Raw genomic sequence first — 13,479 nt, 5'->3', positions numbered from 1 at the left:
TTGGATAATGACCTGGAACAACCTAGGTAGCAGGAGGTTACATGTACCTGTCACGTCAGCCTCTGTGAGCGTGCGAGATTGCCAGCCAGGAGGCAAAACCAGCCAATTACACCATGCTCGGAAGCGTTTCATTCTTTTTTTCTGTCTACCCAGCTCCACAAAGCAAATCCTGCTGTAAAGACCTCTACCTCCCGCTGGCATCACCTCCTGTCTGAGGAGATAGTGTTTAAAGTGCCCTCAACATTTCCAGCACAGTTTTTCTGCTGGTGTAGTTAAAGGCTACGCTGTCCTCTGCAGAGGACTGTACTGAGCCACCCTGATGCTCAGGGACAGCGTGTGTCAGTGTACTGGGTGATGAGGGGGTGCTGGGGGCTTGTGGGCTCTGTTTTCACTGCTGATGGGAGGGAGAAGTTGCTTCATGTTTACATGTTAGTACACCTTTTTTTTTTTCCCCCTCTACTTGTCAGGCTAGGGAACGGCTCCTGCTGGCTGCAATACCTGGGGGACAGTTCTCACCTGGGATTTCTGGGCACTCCCTTTAGGTAACACTGAAAAGCAAGATTCTGTGTGTTTGTGCGTGTGCCAGTGTGTCCATGCATGTGTATTTTGGGAGGGAATTGAGGAAGCATCCTAGCAGATGTAAACCAGCTCCCATACCAAATGTTCTTAAATCCCTGCTTCCCTCCTCCTTTTTGCTTCTCCCCTGTTGCTCTGGCTCAAGGAGTTTTTATATTTCCAGATGAGATTTCATGCCTTTTTTCCATTGTGGGGACCAGGAGAGGGGAGCCAAAGCTGCAGTGTTAATTGCTCCAGGCTAGCTTTTATTGGGAAGCAAGAGCTGAAGCAAAGTACAGGGAAGATTTCCCTTGGTTTAATGATAACTTATCCCTGTCACAGCTCAAATGATGCTGTTCCCCAGTGCGTCAAACCCTTCCCCTTCCACCGTATTTGCGTCATCTTTCTCCTCTTCAACATATTCATCTTCATGCCCTTCTCTGAATGCATTGTCCTCGTGGTCCTGTTCCTCCTCACTCGCATCTTCACCAGCATGCTCTGGCAGGAGGTCACCTCGCCCATAGGTGTTCACGACCTGCTTGCAGAAGGGACATGTCTTCTTCCCGGGCTGGGTGTGGAACCAGGTGTCAATGCAGGCACTGTGGTAAGCATGGGAACAGGATAGGATCTTCAGGTGGTCCCCTTCCTTGTACTCTGCCATGCAGATCACACAGGTCTCGTATTTGTCTCCCTGCTTGTATGTGTGTAGCTTTGTGTTGCAAACCCTCTTGTACCAGCTTAAGCCAACCATAATTGAGATAGTGGCAATAATGACGTAGAATATGTCCCTGAAATCCTGCGTTATGAAAGCTTCCTGCAGCATCTTAGCATTGTCTTGGCAAGGACCCAAATAGCGTTTGGGTGGCAGAAGTCTGATGTATGCCCCTTTCTCGCATTGCAAAGTCCTTTGCAAGTGGAGGGAGACCGATTGTCCAGTGAAGAGTGATGGTATCTTAATCAGCTGCTGGATTTCTTTGTCATCAGCCATCATGGTAATCAGTTGCTCTGAATCCACATTGTACACAACAGCGGTTTGGTATCCAGCCTGCTGGGCATGAAGGACCTTCTCGACAAAAGAGCAGTCATACCCCTGTATGAGTGCAATATACGTCTCAGAGGCCTTTCTTGGTGCTGGAGGATTCTCTATTGCGTGGCAAGCATTTGGTGGTATCACCCTCATCAAATACCCTGTCAGCCCTTCTGCTGGGAGTCGTGGCCCAAAGCATGCAGGCAGGGCTTTATAAACAACGCACTTGGAGCTGTCATTGTAAGCCACGTAACCAAAGGCTTCCACAAGAGCAGCGTTGTAGAAGGCAGCGGCAACCACAAAGTGAAGAAGTTGGATCTGAAGATGCATGCTGAATGCAGCTGGGTAGCTCTGAATACAAATTTCCAGGCTGGTCCCAAAGGAAAAGTGTAAGAGACAGTCACAGAGGCGTTATCCCACCTGGGTTTTATCACCACGCCATGACTTGGAGCCACAGCAGGATGGAGATCAAAACCGTTTCTGCAGGTTTTCTATAGGTTCGGAGGTTCCCAGGATAGAACTCATCTCTCTTGTTGTCTCCAGCTGCTAAGCAACACCCTTACATCATCTCTGCAGGTCTGTGACATCACCCAGTGACTGTCTCCCAAGGCTGGGTCATGTAACGTTACTGCCAACCTGCTTAAACCTGTATTCCCCTTCCTTTGTGGTCTGCTCCATGCACATAGCTTCTAGTTTCATCTCCCTCTGGGTACCAAGAGAAAGCCAGCTTCTCTCATTTTGCTGATGAAGTGCAGGCAGGATAAATGAGCCTCCCCATCAGCTACGTGCCCATTGCAGACTGGAATGCTTCATGCTGGTGGCCATAGCAATTGCTGGCAAATGTGGCAGAGTGGGAGCGAGCTGTTAGCCTCTGTGCTGCTGGGGGGGGGGGTGGCAGCTCCGATTGGGTTGGTGAACATGCGCTTTTTCCTTAAAACTGTGATCTTTGAACTGATACCAAGCCAAATAAATTGCTTAGGGTAGAAGGGGTTTCTCCCATTTGAAATAAGTCAATCAGTAACTGTCAGTCAAAACGGCAGCGAGCAGAAGTTGAAAGTCTCTCTTTGCCTGTGTGGCCTCACTCTGCCGTTACCTAAACTTCCAAGAGAGCAGATCCACCTTCAAGGCCCCTGAGTGAGCAGCTAGATTTGCTGAAGGGGCCGATACACTTGGGTCTTGCTGGGGCTGAGCTTGTTGGACTCCTGTCCTGCCACGGTGAGAGTGGGTGGTGGATGAGCTTGGGAGGGCTACCATCAACTTTTCTATTGGGGCTTTTCACCTTATTTACTTTAAAACCTCAGCTGCTGGAAATCAAATGGCTGAAAAAAGACTTTAGCTTCTAGCTATAAAAACTGATTTTGAAACTTTGGTTATGGTGAAAAAGCTGAAAAGGGAGTGGAAAGCATAAGGCAGAAGTGTTGTCCCTCTCTCCCAGAGTGTTTGACAGCAGAAGCTCCCATTTTTCAGGCAATTCCCAACTCATACGGAGACTGCTCGGTGCCCAGAGGAATGCCAGCCTGGTGGGAATGCAATAGTTCTCCTGGTTGTCAGAACAAACTAGGTCTGAATATGCAATGAACCCAGGTCAGCTTGGAACCACAAATCCCTAAAAACCTGTACCTTTTAACAAACAGCCCTTTTTGTTTAATGATCCACTTGAGAGCAGCCCCGTGGTTTCCAGTGCAGTTGTGTTGGACCTGTAGTTAAAAAAAAAAAATCACTCGTGTACTAGGCAACTGATTTGTTGCTAGCCCCCTTGGGCTCTGCTGGAGACAGATTTCACTGGGAAAAGAGCTACAGAAAATGTCAGCAGACAGTGTGTGTGTGCGCCAGAGACTCCCAGCAGCTGTGATTTCAAATCGATTTTATTTTCCCCTCATCTAAAGAGTTTTACACTTGCAGGGAGACATTTTGATGCATTTAAAAACAAAACAAGGAAAAGGTTTGGGGAGGGAGGAGAAGCCAAATGCTTTCTAGTAGAATGAGAGATGAAGAAGAAAATGGAGGTACACTGGGAGACCTTTTTGAGGGTGTATTTTTGGCTTGGTCTATGTTTCTTGTGATGGCATCCATCATCGTAGTGTTTGTTTAAAATTTTTGCCTCTTTACTTGCACTCAATGCTCTATTTCTGCCTCCAGATTCAAGCTTTATATACTGCCAGTGACCTGCTGCTTGCATAAGAGGTAGGTCTGTCTTTGGGGCTGGACAAAGAGCCATGTGTCTGCGTGAGCTATGACAGACGTAGGAACAACCCCCTTTGTATTCTATGTGCTGTTATCTCCTGACTGCTCCAGCACTACCTCTTATATCCTAGAATCGGCAAGGCAGGAGTGAGCAGCCATCCTGGCTTGCTCACCAAAACCCCTGGATAAAAGGAGGAATTGGGTGTTTGCAGTCTCCAACCTGGATCTCAGTAACTCTTAGCAGTAACCCAGAGAGATGTGGGCAAAAGGACAAATCCTCTTTGAGAGGTTGGAGGGCAAGGAAGAGGGGAATGGGGTACAGAGAAGGCTCTAGGGAGTGAGGAAAGAGGAAAAGCTGAAGTCTGGATGGGGAGCAGGATACCCATATCCCACCCACAGGCAGTGTGAGATAGGAAACCCTGGCCCTTAGCCTCCTTTGAAATCCCTGAATGCTTTTGTAGAAGGAAGGAGAGGAGGGCTGAAGAAGGACTTTAGCCAAGATGGTCTTCACTCAAAGAGCCAAAGTGGTGCCCTGTCTGCTCTGGTTCCCTCCGTGCTTTCTATTTGCATCACTGCTGTCTGCCTCCTCCGTCCTCGGTGCCCTGGAGGATTTGGCTCCTGGCTGGCTGAGGTTAAGCCAAGCATCCCACCGCGGTGTGGGGCTGTGCCAGGCTGTCTCCAGCCCCATGCTGCATTCGTTATAGCCAGCACCGTACTCTCCTTCTCATCCTGCCCTACCCCTGTTACATTCATGTGTTAAATACATTGCAGATGCTCCTGGACGTATTCTTGACCCATTTTCTGTGGAGTCCCTGCAATCTACTTTGTCGGAATAATTGCAATTTATTTAAATGTCAACAAGCCACACGTGGGAGACAGCAGTTGTGTGCAAGAGCGGAGCAATTACAGGGAACGGGTCCCATTTTACCACTTGAACAAAGATCCAAGCTAGAGGAAAGGAAAAGACCATTTACCTCTATTAACTGATCACTTACCCCACCGCTCCAAAGTCCCCATGTTCCTTTATAGTTTGGGGCTATCACTTAGTGCAGGAGCGGGGTTATAAAACTAGCTCTTCCTTTTGCTTGTACTCCACAGAAGTGTCTGCTCAATCCAGAGGAATTTAATGCTGATTTAGACCCACGTAACTGCTAGCAGAATCTAACTCTGGTCCTGCCCAAACAGCTTAAACTGTTACAGAGATGCAGAGGAGACTGACTTATGTGGACATCATTACAACTCCAACAAAACACGCATTACAGGCTCCAGATCCAGCATTGATTTAACTTGGGGAATAAGTCTAGATGGCTTTTTCCCCTCTGAGGTTTTTGCAGCATGAAAAGAGCAGCCTGGCAGTGGGATGATGTGAGTTTGTACATAATCAGACTTCTTGTCCTTTATCTGTATTAGGTTGGTGTCTCGGGTCCACAGATAGTGGCATTGCACAGACACACAACAGACTCTCCCTGCCCTCAACAGCCAAAGGCCAGAAGCCAGAAAAAGCCATCGGGGGCTAAATGCTTTGCTCAAGACATCTTGGCAGGTATCCCCGGTTCTAGCTCGGTGCCCTTCTTATCAGGGCATGGTGCTCCTTTGGGGTCATGCTATAGGATTAGGGAAGACTAGGCTCCCGGAGCTGAAATACTAGTGATTTGCTGTGAAGGAAGATCTGGGGCCATCTAGTGACCTTCCAGTGAAAACCTTTCTGCTTCCAGTGCTCCCAGTTGCTCTTAAAAGAAAGCTATGTGGGACACGCTTCCTCTCTCCTGCTGACTGAGCAAGTCCCCAGCTCCACAGCGAGCCGGCTGGAAGGCAGACCTCCACCCTATTGTTAATGATTCTTTTTTATTTTTTTTTTTTGCTGGGAGCTGATTTAGAAACTGGTGCATGTAACCACCTCCTTTCATCTAGGATGAAAGGAAAGGATGACCCATGTCTTCACAGAATAGATAGCTGAAACAGTCGGAGCCACTACCCAAAATGCAAGCTGGGTAGACGAGAAATGGAGTCGTGTGTGTGGAGAGATTTTGTGCCTCACTGTTTGCCGCCATGGGAGAGGGATGAAGAGCAGGTTTGTGGGAGCTTTGCAAGCCCTGCTGTGTGCACCATCCCTACACGTGTCTCGGCACCGTGTGCTCCTGTGCTCTACCAGGTGCCTCCCTTGGATTTCCCAGGGGTCCAGGCAATCTCTCCTCTGTTATTACCAAGTACAAGCATGATAATCTGGGCCCGAATGCATACAGAAGATTATAAAGCAGTGCTTTATGGACCTGCTACAGAAGTACCTATAATCTGCTAATGCCCACAATTAAAAAGGCAGTTGAGCAAATCTAGGCCATTACAACTTAGTATCCGTGTTTGGAAATGGATTCCAGTTCCAGCTGTTTGCCTTGCAACGGAGGGAGACATCTTCTTTATTAGATATTGGTGTTGGAAATAATATCTTGCCTTTTCTAGTTTTGGCAAAATGCCCTGCAAACCTTGGACATAAAGCAAAAACATCCTTTCAATTTAGCAGGCTTTTTGTTCTTTTTAACTATCTGCATGCAAAAAGAATGTAGAGAACTGTGCTTGTTTCGTCAACCTAGGTTTTGTGGTAAAAAATTAACTGGTAACTGTAGTAATTGGCCCCTTTGGAATAAACCTGTCTGTACATGCTTTTGGGAGGGAGAGCTTAAGAAACAGAGTAATAGGAGGAACCTCAGGACGAGCCGTCCAGGGGCTTGGCAAGACTAGCTGCTGCTTCTGTTCTGTGGTTGTGGCTCTCAAATCTTCTAGTGTGAAGCAGACCTGTATGTGATCAGCTGCCCAAACTGGGCAAAGCCAAGGATATGTCTTCAGTATTCCATTTGTCCTTCCAGTCTGTATTCCCTACTCCTACATTTCCATATGTTTTTTCAATCCTGTGCTGTGCTCATGCTTCCCAAGAGGTATTGGCTGGAGCTTGACTTTGTAGGGAGAGTGGAAGACAGAGCTGACGAGAGCGCGTATGGGGTGGTCTTGATTTTTCCAGGAGGGAGTTTGGGGGAGCCTTCCCAGGTTACTTCTGCTTGCCATTGTGTGCACCAAGGGGGATCAATGCTACCGCAGTCACGCTGTGCAGGCAGAGCGGGCAGGTCTTGCTCCCAGGCTGAGCACAGTGCCACAGGTCGATGCACTTGCTGTGGTAGGCATGGGAGCAGGACAGCAACTTCAGCGCCTCGCCGGGCTCGTATGCCTGCAGGCAGATGGCACACTCGGGGTAGCTGGCAGTCCCCCCAGTCCCCCAAGCCATGCTGTGGGGAGACCCTGGCCACCATTCCTTGCTCTGCTGTTTGCTCTCCCTCCAGCTTTGGTAACTCTTCACGCATCTTGCAAGAAACTGGATGCCTGTTATTATGGTGACCAGGATGCTGGTGACCCTGCAGACTGGCAGAATCAGACCATGAAAAAGGCTGCAGGCATGGTGGCTGAAGCTCCACATAATGCCGTTCCAGAAGCAGCACTCATCCAGGAGGACGATGGTCCCTTGCTCAGCCCAGCAGGTCTTCCTCCGAAGCCTCACGTTCACCTCCATGATGAAGGCCACCATGGGCCCTCCTTTGATCTCCCCATTACCTGGTGCCACATCCCCAAAGCCTGGTGAGTTGGTGGTGATCTTGTGTCCACCTTGCTGAGCAGGAGGGGCCTCAGCCCTGCGGCACTGGGGGCCAAGGGCCAAGGAAGCTGTGTGGGCATGGCCAAGAGCGGGGCTGCCCGCCATCTTGCCCTCGGTGAGGGGCAGCCCCCAGCATGCAGCAAGAGCTAGGCCACCCGGCCCAGTGCTGTTGGCATGGCTGCTGGCAGCCCACTGGAGGCACAGGATCATGGTGGCCGTGCAGAAAGGGGACAGGAGTGGGTGCCACATGCCGGTGGCAGCGGGTACAGGGGGCTGGGGTGCCTCAGCCCCAAGAGGGAGGCTCTTGGCAGGCTCCTGAGGCAGCCCAGGTCTGCTGCCTCCTTCCAGAAGCTTCTGTGTCCTTCCGCAAGGGCTGCTGCCTCATGGGGCACCTCTGCCTTCCCCTCGCACCTCTTCCACAGCTCCTCATCTTCTCCCCCTCATGTCCATTTCTCTCCCATCTTTATTTCTTTCCTCCTGTGGTCCATCACAGTGGCAGCCCTGACAGGGCCTTGTGGTGAGCAACAGCAGCTCTGAGGGGGTTGTTTCACAGAGGACCTTGTTTTCCTCCCCTTGGAGTGCCCTGGGGAATTTGGGTGTGCAAAAAAGGAGGAGATTTGGGCAAAACCTGCTTCTGCCCCTGTCTCATGGCTAAAAACACACTTTGCCTTTCCTCCATGCTGTGCCAGTGAAGCCCAGTCACAGCAGCTTTCCATCCTGCTCTCCACGCGAGGTTACACCACGATGGCATAAGTGCATGCTCTTCTAGATGTTTCTGATCTTCCCTTTCTCTTTTGTCCCATTTTTTTCTCACTGCTTTCCCTCCCCAATACTCTCTCCCTCTCCACCATCCCATGATGTTCACCCCTCGCAGGACTGGGCACCTCAATTTCCCCATGGCCACCAGCCACATGCCGCCTCCCTTCGCTCTTCCACATCTTCCCACCCAAATTTCTCTGGGTGTTTGTTCCTGCAGCCCTATCCCAATCTCTGGGGGTGCTGCAGGCAGATGTGTGCCCGCCCCGCAGAGCCGGTGGTACGGCAGAGCCAGGAGCGTGGTTCCCTGGGGTAATCTGCAAAGTACAAGTTGTTATTACTCACTACAGCAGAACAATCAGCGCGGGCTCTGTAATGCAGTAAGATGGATTGAAGCTGCTTAAAGTTGGAGGAAAATGGAATCGCTGCTTTACAACAAGGAGTTTAGCTCCCGCAATCCACTGCTGATGAGTGATGAGACCTGAGCAAAAGCCCAGATTTGAAAATTACTGGATTTGGGGAGCAAGATGGGGTTGTGCAGCTGGAGCCAAAATCAGACCTGGATCTCAGCTTGGCACGGTGGCATGCCAGATCTGTCGTGTGAAGGCAACTCTTTACGTGTGCAGCTCTTTTCCCAGTAGTCATGGAGGGGATCCTGACATCTTACGCTGCTCAGGTGTGATTAGTGCCAGCGCACTTCAGAGACCCCCTTCTTCATGACAGCTACACCATAGGGCACTGACAGCCTCCTGCAGTGATCCCACCAGGGCAGGTACGGGGTTTCCAGGCTGCTGGAGGACCTGCGGATGGAGCCTCTCACCACCTTTGGAACTACATGCCGGACCACAGCTGGCACATCCATGTGTCAGGATTTAATAATTAAGTGATGCAGAGCTCCTTTTGTAAGTGCTGTGCAGGTCTGTATGGCTCAAGCTGCCTTGCTCGTTCTTGATGCCGGTTTGTCTTGGAAGAGGACTTGGAAAAATCGGCATAGGTTGGAAAAGCAATAAGACACAGCTCATTCAGACTCCAAGAGCCAGCAGAAATGCTGTAGGTATTGTGGGCTTCCTGCAACACAGCATGGGCTGGGATTTCCCCTTCTGTTGAGATGGGAACGGCCTAAAGAGGTCTCTTCTTGGATTGGAGAACTTGCTACTTCAGAAAAGAGTTGGGATTTTAAATCAGGAGGCTATAAATGAGATGGTGCTAGGGTAAAAGGAAAGAGGGTGCTAAGAGAGAGAAGGGGTGCTGGCTGTGCTCGGCAATGATGCTCAGGGATCTGCACAGATATTGCCACCCAGAAACAGCTGTCGAGGAATAATTTCCCTGAATTATTCCCCAACAGTGCCAGTCATTGGCGTTGGTGTCCTCTGCTGACACGGTGAATTGGGAACCCATCCAGACCAATGCAGGTGCTCAGCTGAATGAGTTCCTCTGTTGCTTTTGGTTCCATGTTTGCTCAGTCTGGTGTGCCTGTGCATGTGTCGACAGAGAAAAGTTGCTCAGAAATAAAGAATTGCAGCTTTCCTGGTTACCAGGGAGAACAAGAGGATTAGAGCTATGCTGTTTTTTTACAAATGGAGGTGCTGATCCTTTGTGCAGTCAGACTTCTCCACGTTTCAGTCCCAGATATGGGCCCTTCCAGCTAGAGAGGGAAACTGCAAAGAGGAAAAAGCAATGAACTTCTACCCGTTTTACAGTAGTGAAGGCACTGATGTCTTCTCATGCGCTTGTAGGGGATTTTACGTTGTGCAATAATCTCTAGGTTATCACATGTTTCTTATTTCTTCCAACTTTAGTGTGAGCCTAGCTTTCCTCCTGCTTTGCCTAAGATGAATAGCAGATCCTCTACTGTTACATTAAGGCAGCTGTAAAAATATAATAAACTAGCTAGACAAACCTTTGTCATCTAGGGCATAAAACAACCTCTAACTGCTTAGGATTAAGGAGACACTTGTCTTAAATCAGCCAGTTATTTTAAATACTTTTCTGTTAGCTGTCAGGACTGTAGGCCTAGGAACATCTGGCGGGGAGGGAGCAAAGAGCATCTTGGGGCAGTGATCTCTTCCATTGGCACATCTGTATCTGGAAGGAAACATCTGTTTGACCTGGAGGTGTGATGACAAGCTGTGGTAGCTCTGTCTGTAGGCATCCATCTGTCAGAAAACTTCCCTCTCCGTTTAGCCTGTGTTCATGAGCAAGAGTGCACACCATAATGAAGGAGCTCATACCTTTCAGCCTTTGACTAGGTGCAACCTGTATTTTACCTGACTTAAATTTGAACAGCCCCTACTTCAAATTCAGGCTTGCCCAGGTCTAACCACGTACGTGATGGGTGAGAGCGCTCTCCCCTAGCTGGGTTGCTTGCAGGATGTTTGTGTCCTGCACCGGGCTGTGAGCATGTGAATAAACTGACCCATTGCAAGTCAGACTGTCCGAATTTTGTTTTTATAGCTGTGAGCAGATGTTGCATCCTCTTGAGGCAAAATAGCTCTGACCCAGTGATGGTATACGTAACCCCAAATAAATCGTGGACAGTTTGCTCATGCTTTCAGATGCTCTGACTGCTTGTTATCACACCAGGGGATTTGTGTTAGACTTCAGTGCCAGACTCTGCTCTGAGACTGGGACCTGAGGTAAGGAGGAGCTGGGGCTCCCAGTTGCGTCTCTAGCAGCTTGCTTTGGCAACGCGAGGTGAGTCTGGCATGCAGAGCGAGGAGGCAGGCTGCAAGAACTGGCATCAGAGACCCTGGGATATCTCAGAGGGTTTCCAGGTTTGCTAAGAGAACATATGCTGACTGTCTTGCTCTTCAAGGGTAAAAGGAAAACCAGGGAGATTTAGCTGGTCATAAAAATGTAAGGTTAGAGAGGAGCAAACAGCCAGGTGCATGCATGTGGTTTTTTAGACAAATGGATTTTCTTCAATGCTAAATTATCACACTTTGCAATAAAGTTTGTCACGGTTTAATTTTGCTGGTCATGAGCTCCTAAGAGGATACACTGTAAGCAAGCGCACCCTGGTTGGGCCCGTAGGGTCAAGGCAGAGGTTTTTAGCAGAGAAGGATCCTCAGCTCCAGGTGAAGCTGGAGAGCGACCTGCCTGCTGTTGGGAAGTGAAGGGAAAGGTTTCTGCTATTTTCTTTTCCCACATTGGCACTCCCTCCTTTAAAGACACAAGGTGAAGCCAGTGGCAGGCAGGCTTAAACTGACGTTAAGCATCTGCGCAGAGGTGTGCAGAGATTTAACTGTCTTGGTATTCAACTGATTTAACTGCTGCAACTTCAGACCGTTAATGAGCCCCTGGGGAGGGAGCCAGGGAGGCCTGGAGAGGCCGTGATACCAGCCCTAATCTGGCCTCGACAGCTGAGCTCTCACCCGCTGTAACAGGCAGGGGCAAGGCTGAGCCTGCGCCTCCGCTCAGCTCCTTGTTTTTCTTTCTGCATCGGCTTAAACTGGCTGCTCTGTGCTGTGAAAACCAGAGTTTCCTTGGAGCCAGCGTGATTGCCGGCTCCGTGCGCTGCTTGTGTCGCTGGCGCTGACCCCGCCGTTGCCTCCTCGCGTGCTGCGAGCAAGCATTTGCAATCTGAAAGCATCGCCTTCATTAGCAGAGGTCCATCTCCTCCCCTTTACCGTTTCACCCGCTGCTGTTGATTAAGTTTCTCTTTGCAGCTCTTCCAGGAAGCCAGGGGCCTGTTGTTTTGGAGATAGCCTTAATTTGTTTACTTGTGCATATGTTCTGTCTTGTACAATGATGCTTCGCAGCTGGTCTCGAGCAGCCTACGGCACAGGAGAAGCAGCAGGTTAAGTTTAAACCAAAGGAAGTCGCTGAAAGCCGGCCTGACATGCTAATCCAAGTGCAGGCACCCTGAGATTGATGTGGTAAAACACGTTGCCATATTGGTTTAGATAGCATCTTTATACTTATTGCTGGTTTCCATCACAATATGGACACAATAATGGTTTGCTTGTGCAGAATATCAGTTAAGCTTTAAGATTTAAAGATGGAAAACTCCCTGCCTCTGGTTTTACTATGCAAATGCTCTGAGAAAGGCAGAGAGTCAGGGGTTACGCTTGAGACTTGCCTGCCGGACAGGACTTGCAGTTGTGCTCTCAAGAACCAGACACCTGCAAAAACTCATGGCTTCAGAAGTGGTGTCTGCCCAGCGTGTGCTCAGGAGCAGTGCAAGTCCTACAGAGATACTCACCCTCCTGTGAGGCTTGGACCCTAGTAATGCATCACTGGAGTACCTCCTCCACGCTTTCACTGCGTGTCAGGATCCTGCCCTGTACCCCTATAGAGGCCAACTGTGTTCTTGACTCACCAGGGAGACATCAAAATATTGGTGCAGCAAAGGGATTCAGCCCCTGCAGTGGTCCTGGGGAGACGAAGAATGGCAGATCTTGCTGTGCTGCTTTCCTGCCCCTATAACCTGCAGAATCTGGCTCTGTCAGAAGGAGGGGAAAAAAAAAAAAAAAGATTAGAATGTTTTACTGCTACTGTAAAGCTGTTACTTCTTCCCCCCACCCGCCCTTTAGGGGAAAAAAAAAAAAGCCTTGTTTAATTTGCCAGCTTGCAAATGGCTCCTAAATAACACAGTTGTCTTTGGCTCAATTGATCAAAGGGCTCTGCCCATGAGAACAGTGACACTTTGCAGTCTCAGATTAGCTTTGTTTCAGAGGAACTGGATGCGCTTTTTTTTTTTGTTGCTTTTAAATGATTCTCTTTCCAGGTTGAGGCTGAGCCAGATAACTGAATGCATAGAATCGATATTTTTGCAGAACTGATAGAAAATTAGCCAGGTTTAATAAACTTCATGCATGGCTTCCTATTGTAGCTGTATATCAAAAGAAAAATAAATATATTGACCGGATCTGCTTACAATAGCATCTATAAGTCACTCTGTGAAATAAGCCAATTGCACAAATGGTTATGTGAGGCCATGCTGATTAGGGTAGAAAGGGATCATGCTCAGGACACCTGGGTCCTCTTCTTGCTCATTTACTACATGACCTTGACATTCAGGGCAAACTTTCAGGTATGTCCATGACATTTCTTTTGCCTCCTGTCTCCTGGAGTTTTATTTGAGATGCTGAGGTAGATGCTTAGTAGCTCCATGTTCTGCCCTCCTCCCCCTGTACCAGGTGAAGTTGCTGGGACCTGGTGGTACTCCACTCCTCTGAGACAGCACCTAATGGTCTTCCCACGTTCATTTTTTTCATCATGGTTTTATTTCTTGGTGGTTCCCCTGCAGTGTGGGAATGCCAGTGCTCATCTCCCATCCAGGGCTGCTGGAGATCATGGCTGATAAGTGCTCCGAGAT

The 13,479-nt window shown here is 49.1% G+C and overlaps 1 protein-coding gene across 1 annotated transcript; it reads right to left on the bottom strand.

Annotated features, from left to right (window-relative positions):
• Window positions 1-898: 898 nt before the first annotated feature.
• On the bottom strand, window positions 899-1,912 carry LOC127025704 (E3 ubiquitin-protein ligase RNF13-like). Its single transcript, XM_050910790.1, has one exon. It carries the CDS (start codon window positions 1,910-1,912, stop codon window positions 899-901), a length of 1,014 nt encoding a protein of 337 aa, XP_050766747.1.
• Between the last annotated feature and the right edge of the window lie 11,567 nt (window positions 1,913-13,479).

Source organism: Gymnogyps californianus, chromosome 24 (genome assembly GCF_018139145.2).
Source record: "Gymnogyps californianus isolate 813 chromosome 24, ASM1813914v2, whole genome shotgun sequence".
In the NCBI taxonomy this organism is placed as follows: domain Eukaryota; kingdom Metazoa; phylum Chordata; class Aves; order Accipitriformes; family Cathartidae; genus Gymnogyps; species Gymnogyps californianus.
This window is presented reverse-complemented; position numbering and strand designations above follow the sequence as displayed.

Bases quoted from the DNA above. Each gene is read 5' to 3' on its own strand.
- LOC127025704 (XM_050910790.1), bottom strand. From the start codon at position 1,912: ATGCATCTTCAGATCCAACTTCTTCACTTTGTGGTTGCCGCTGCCTTC.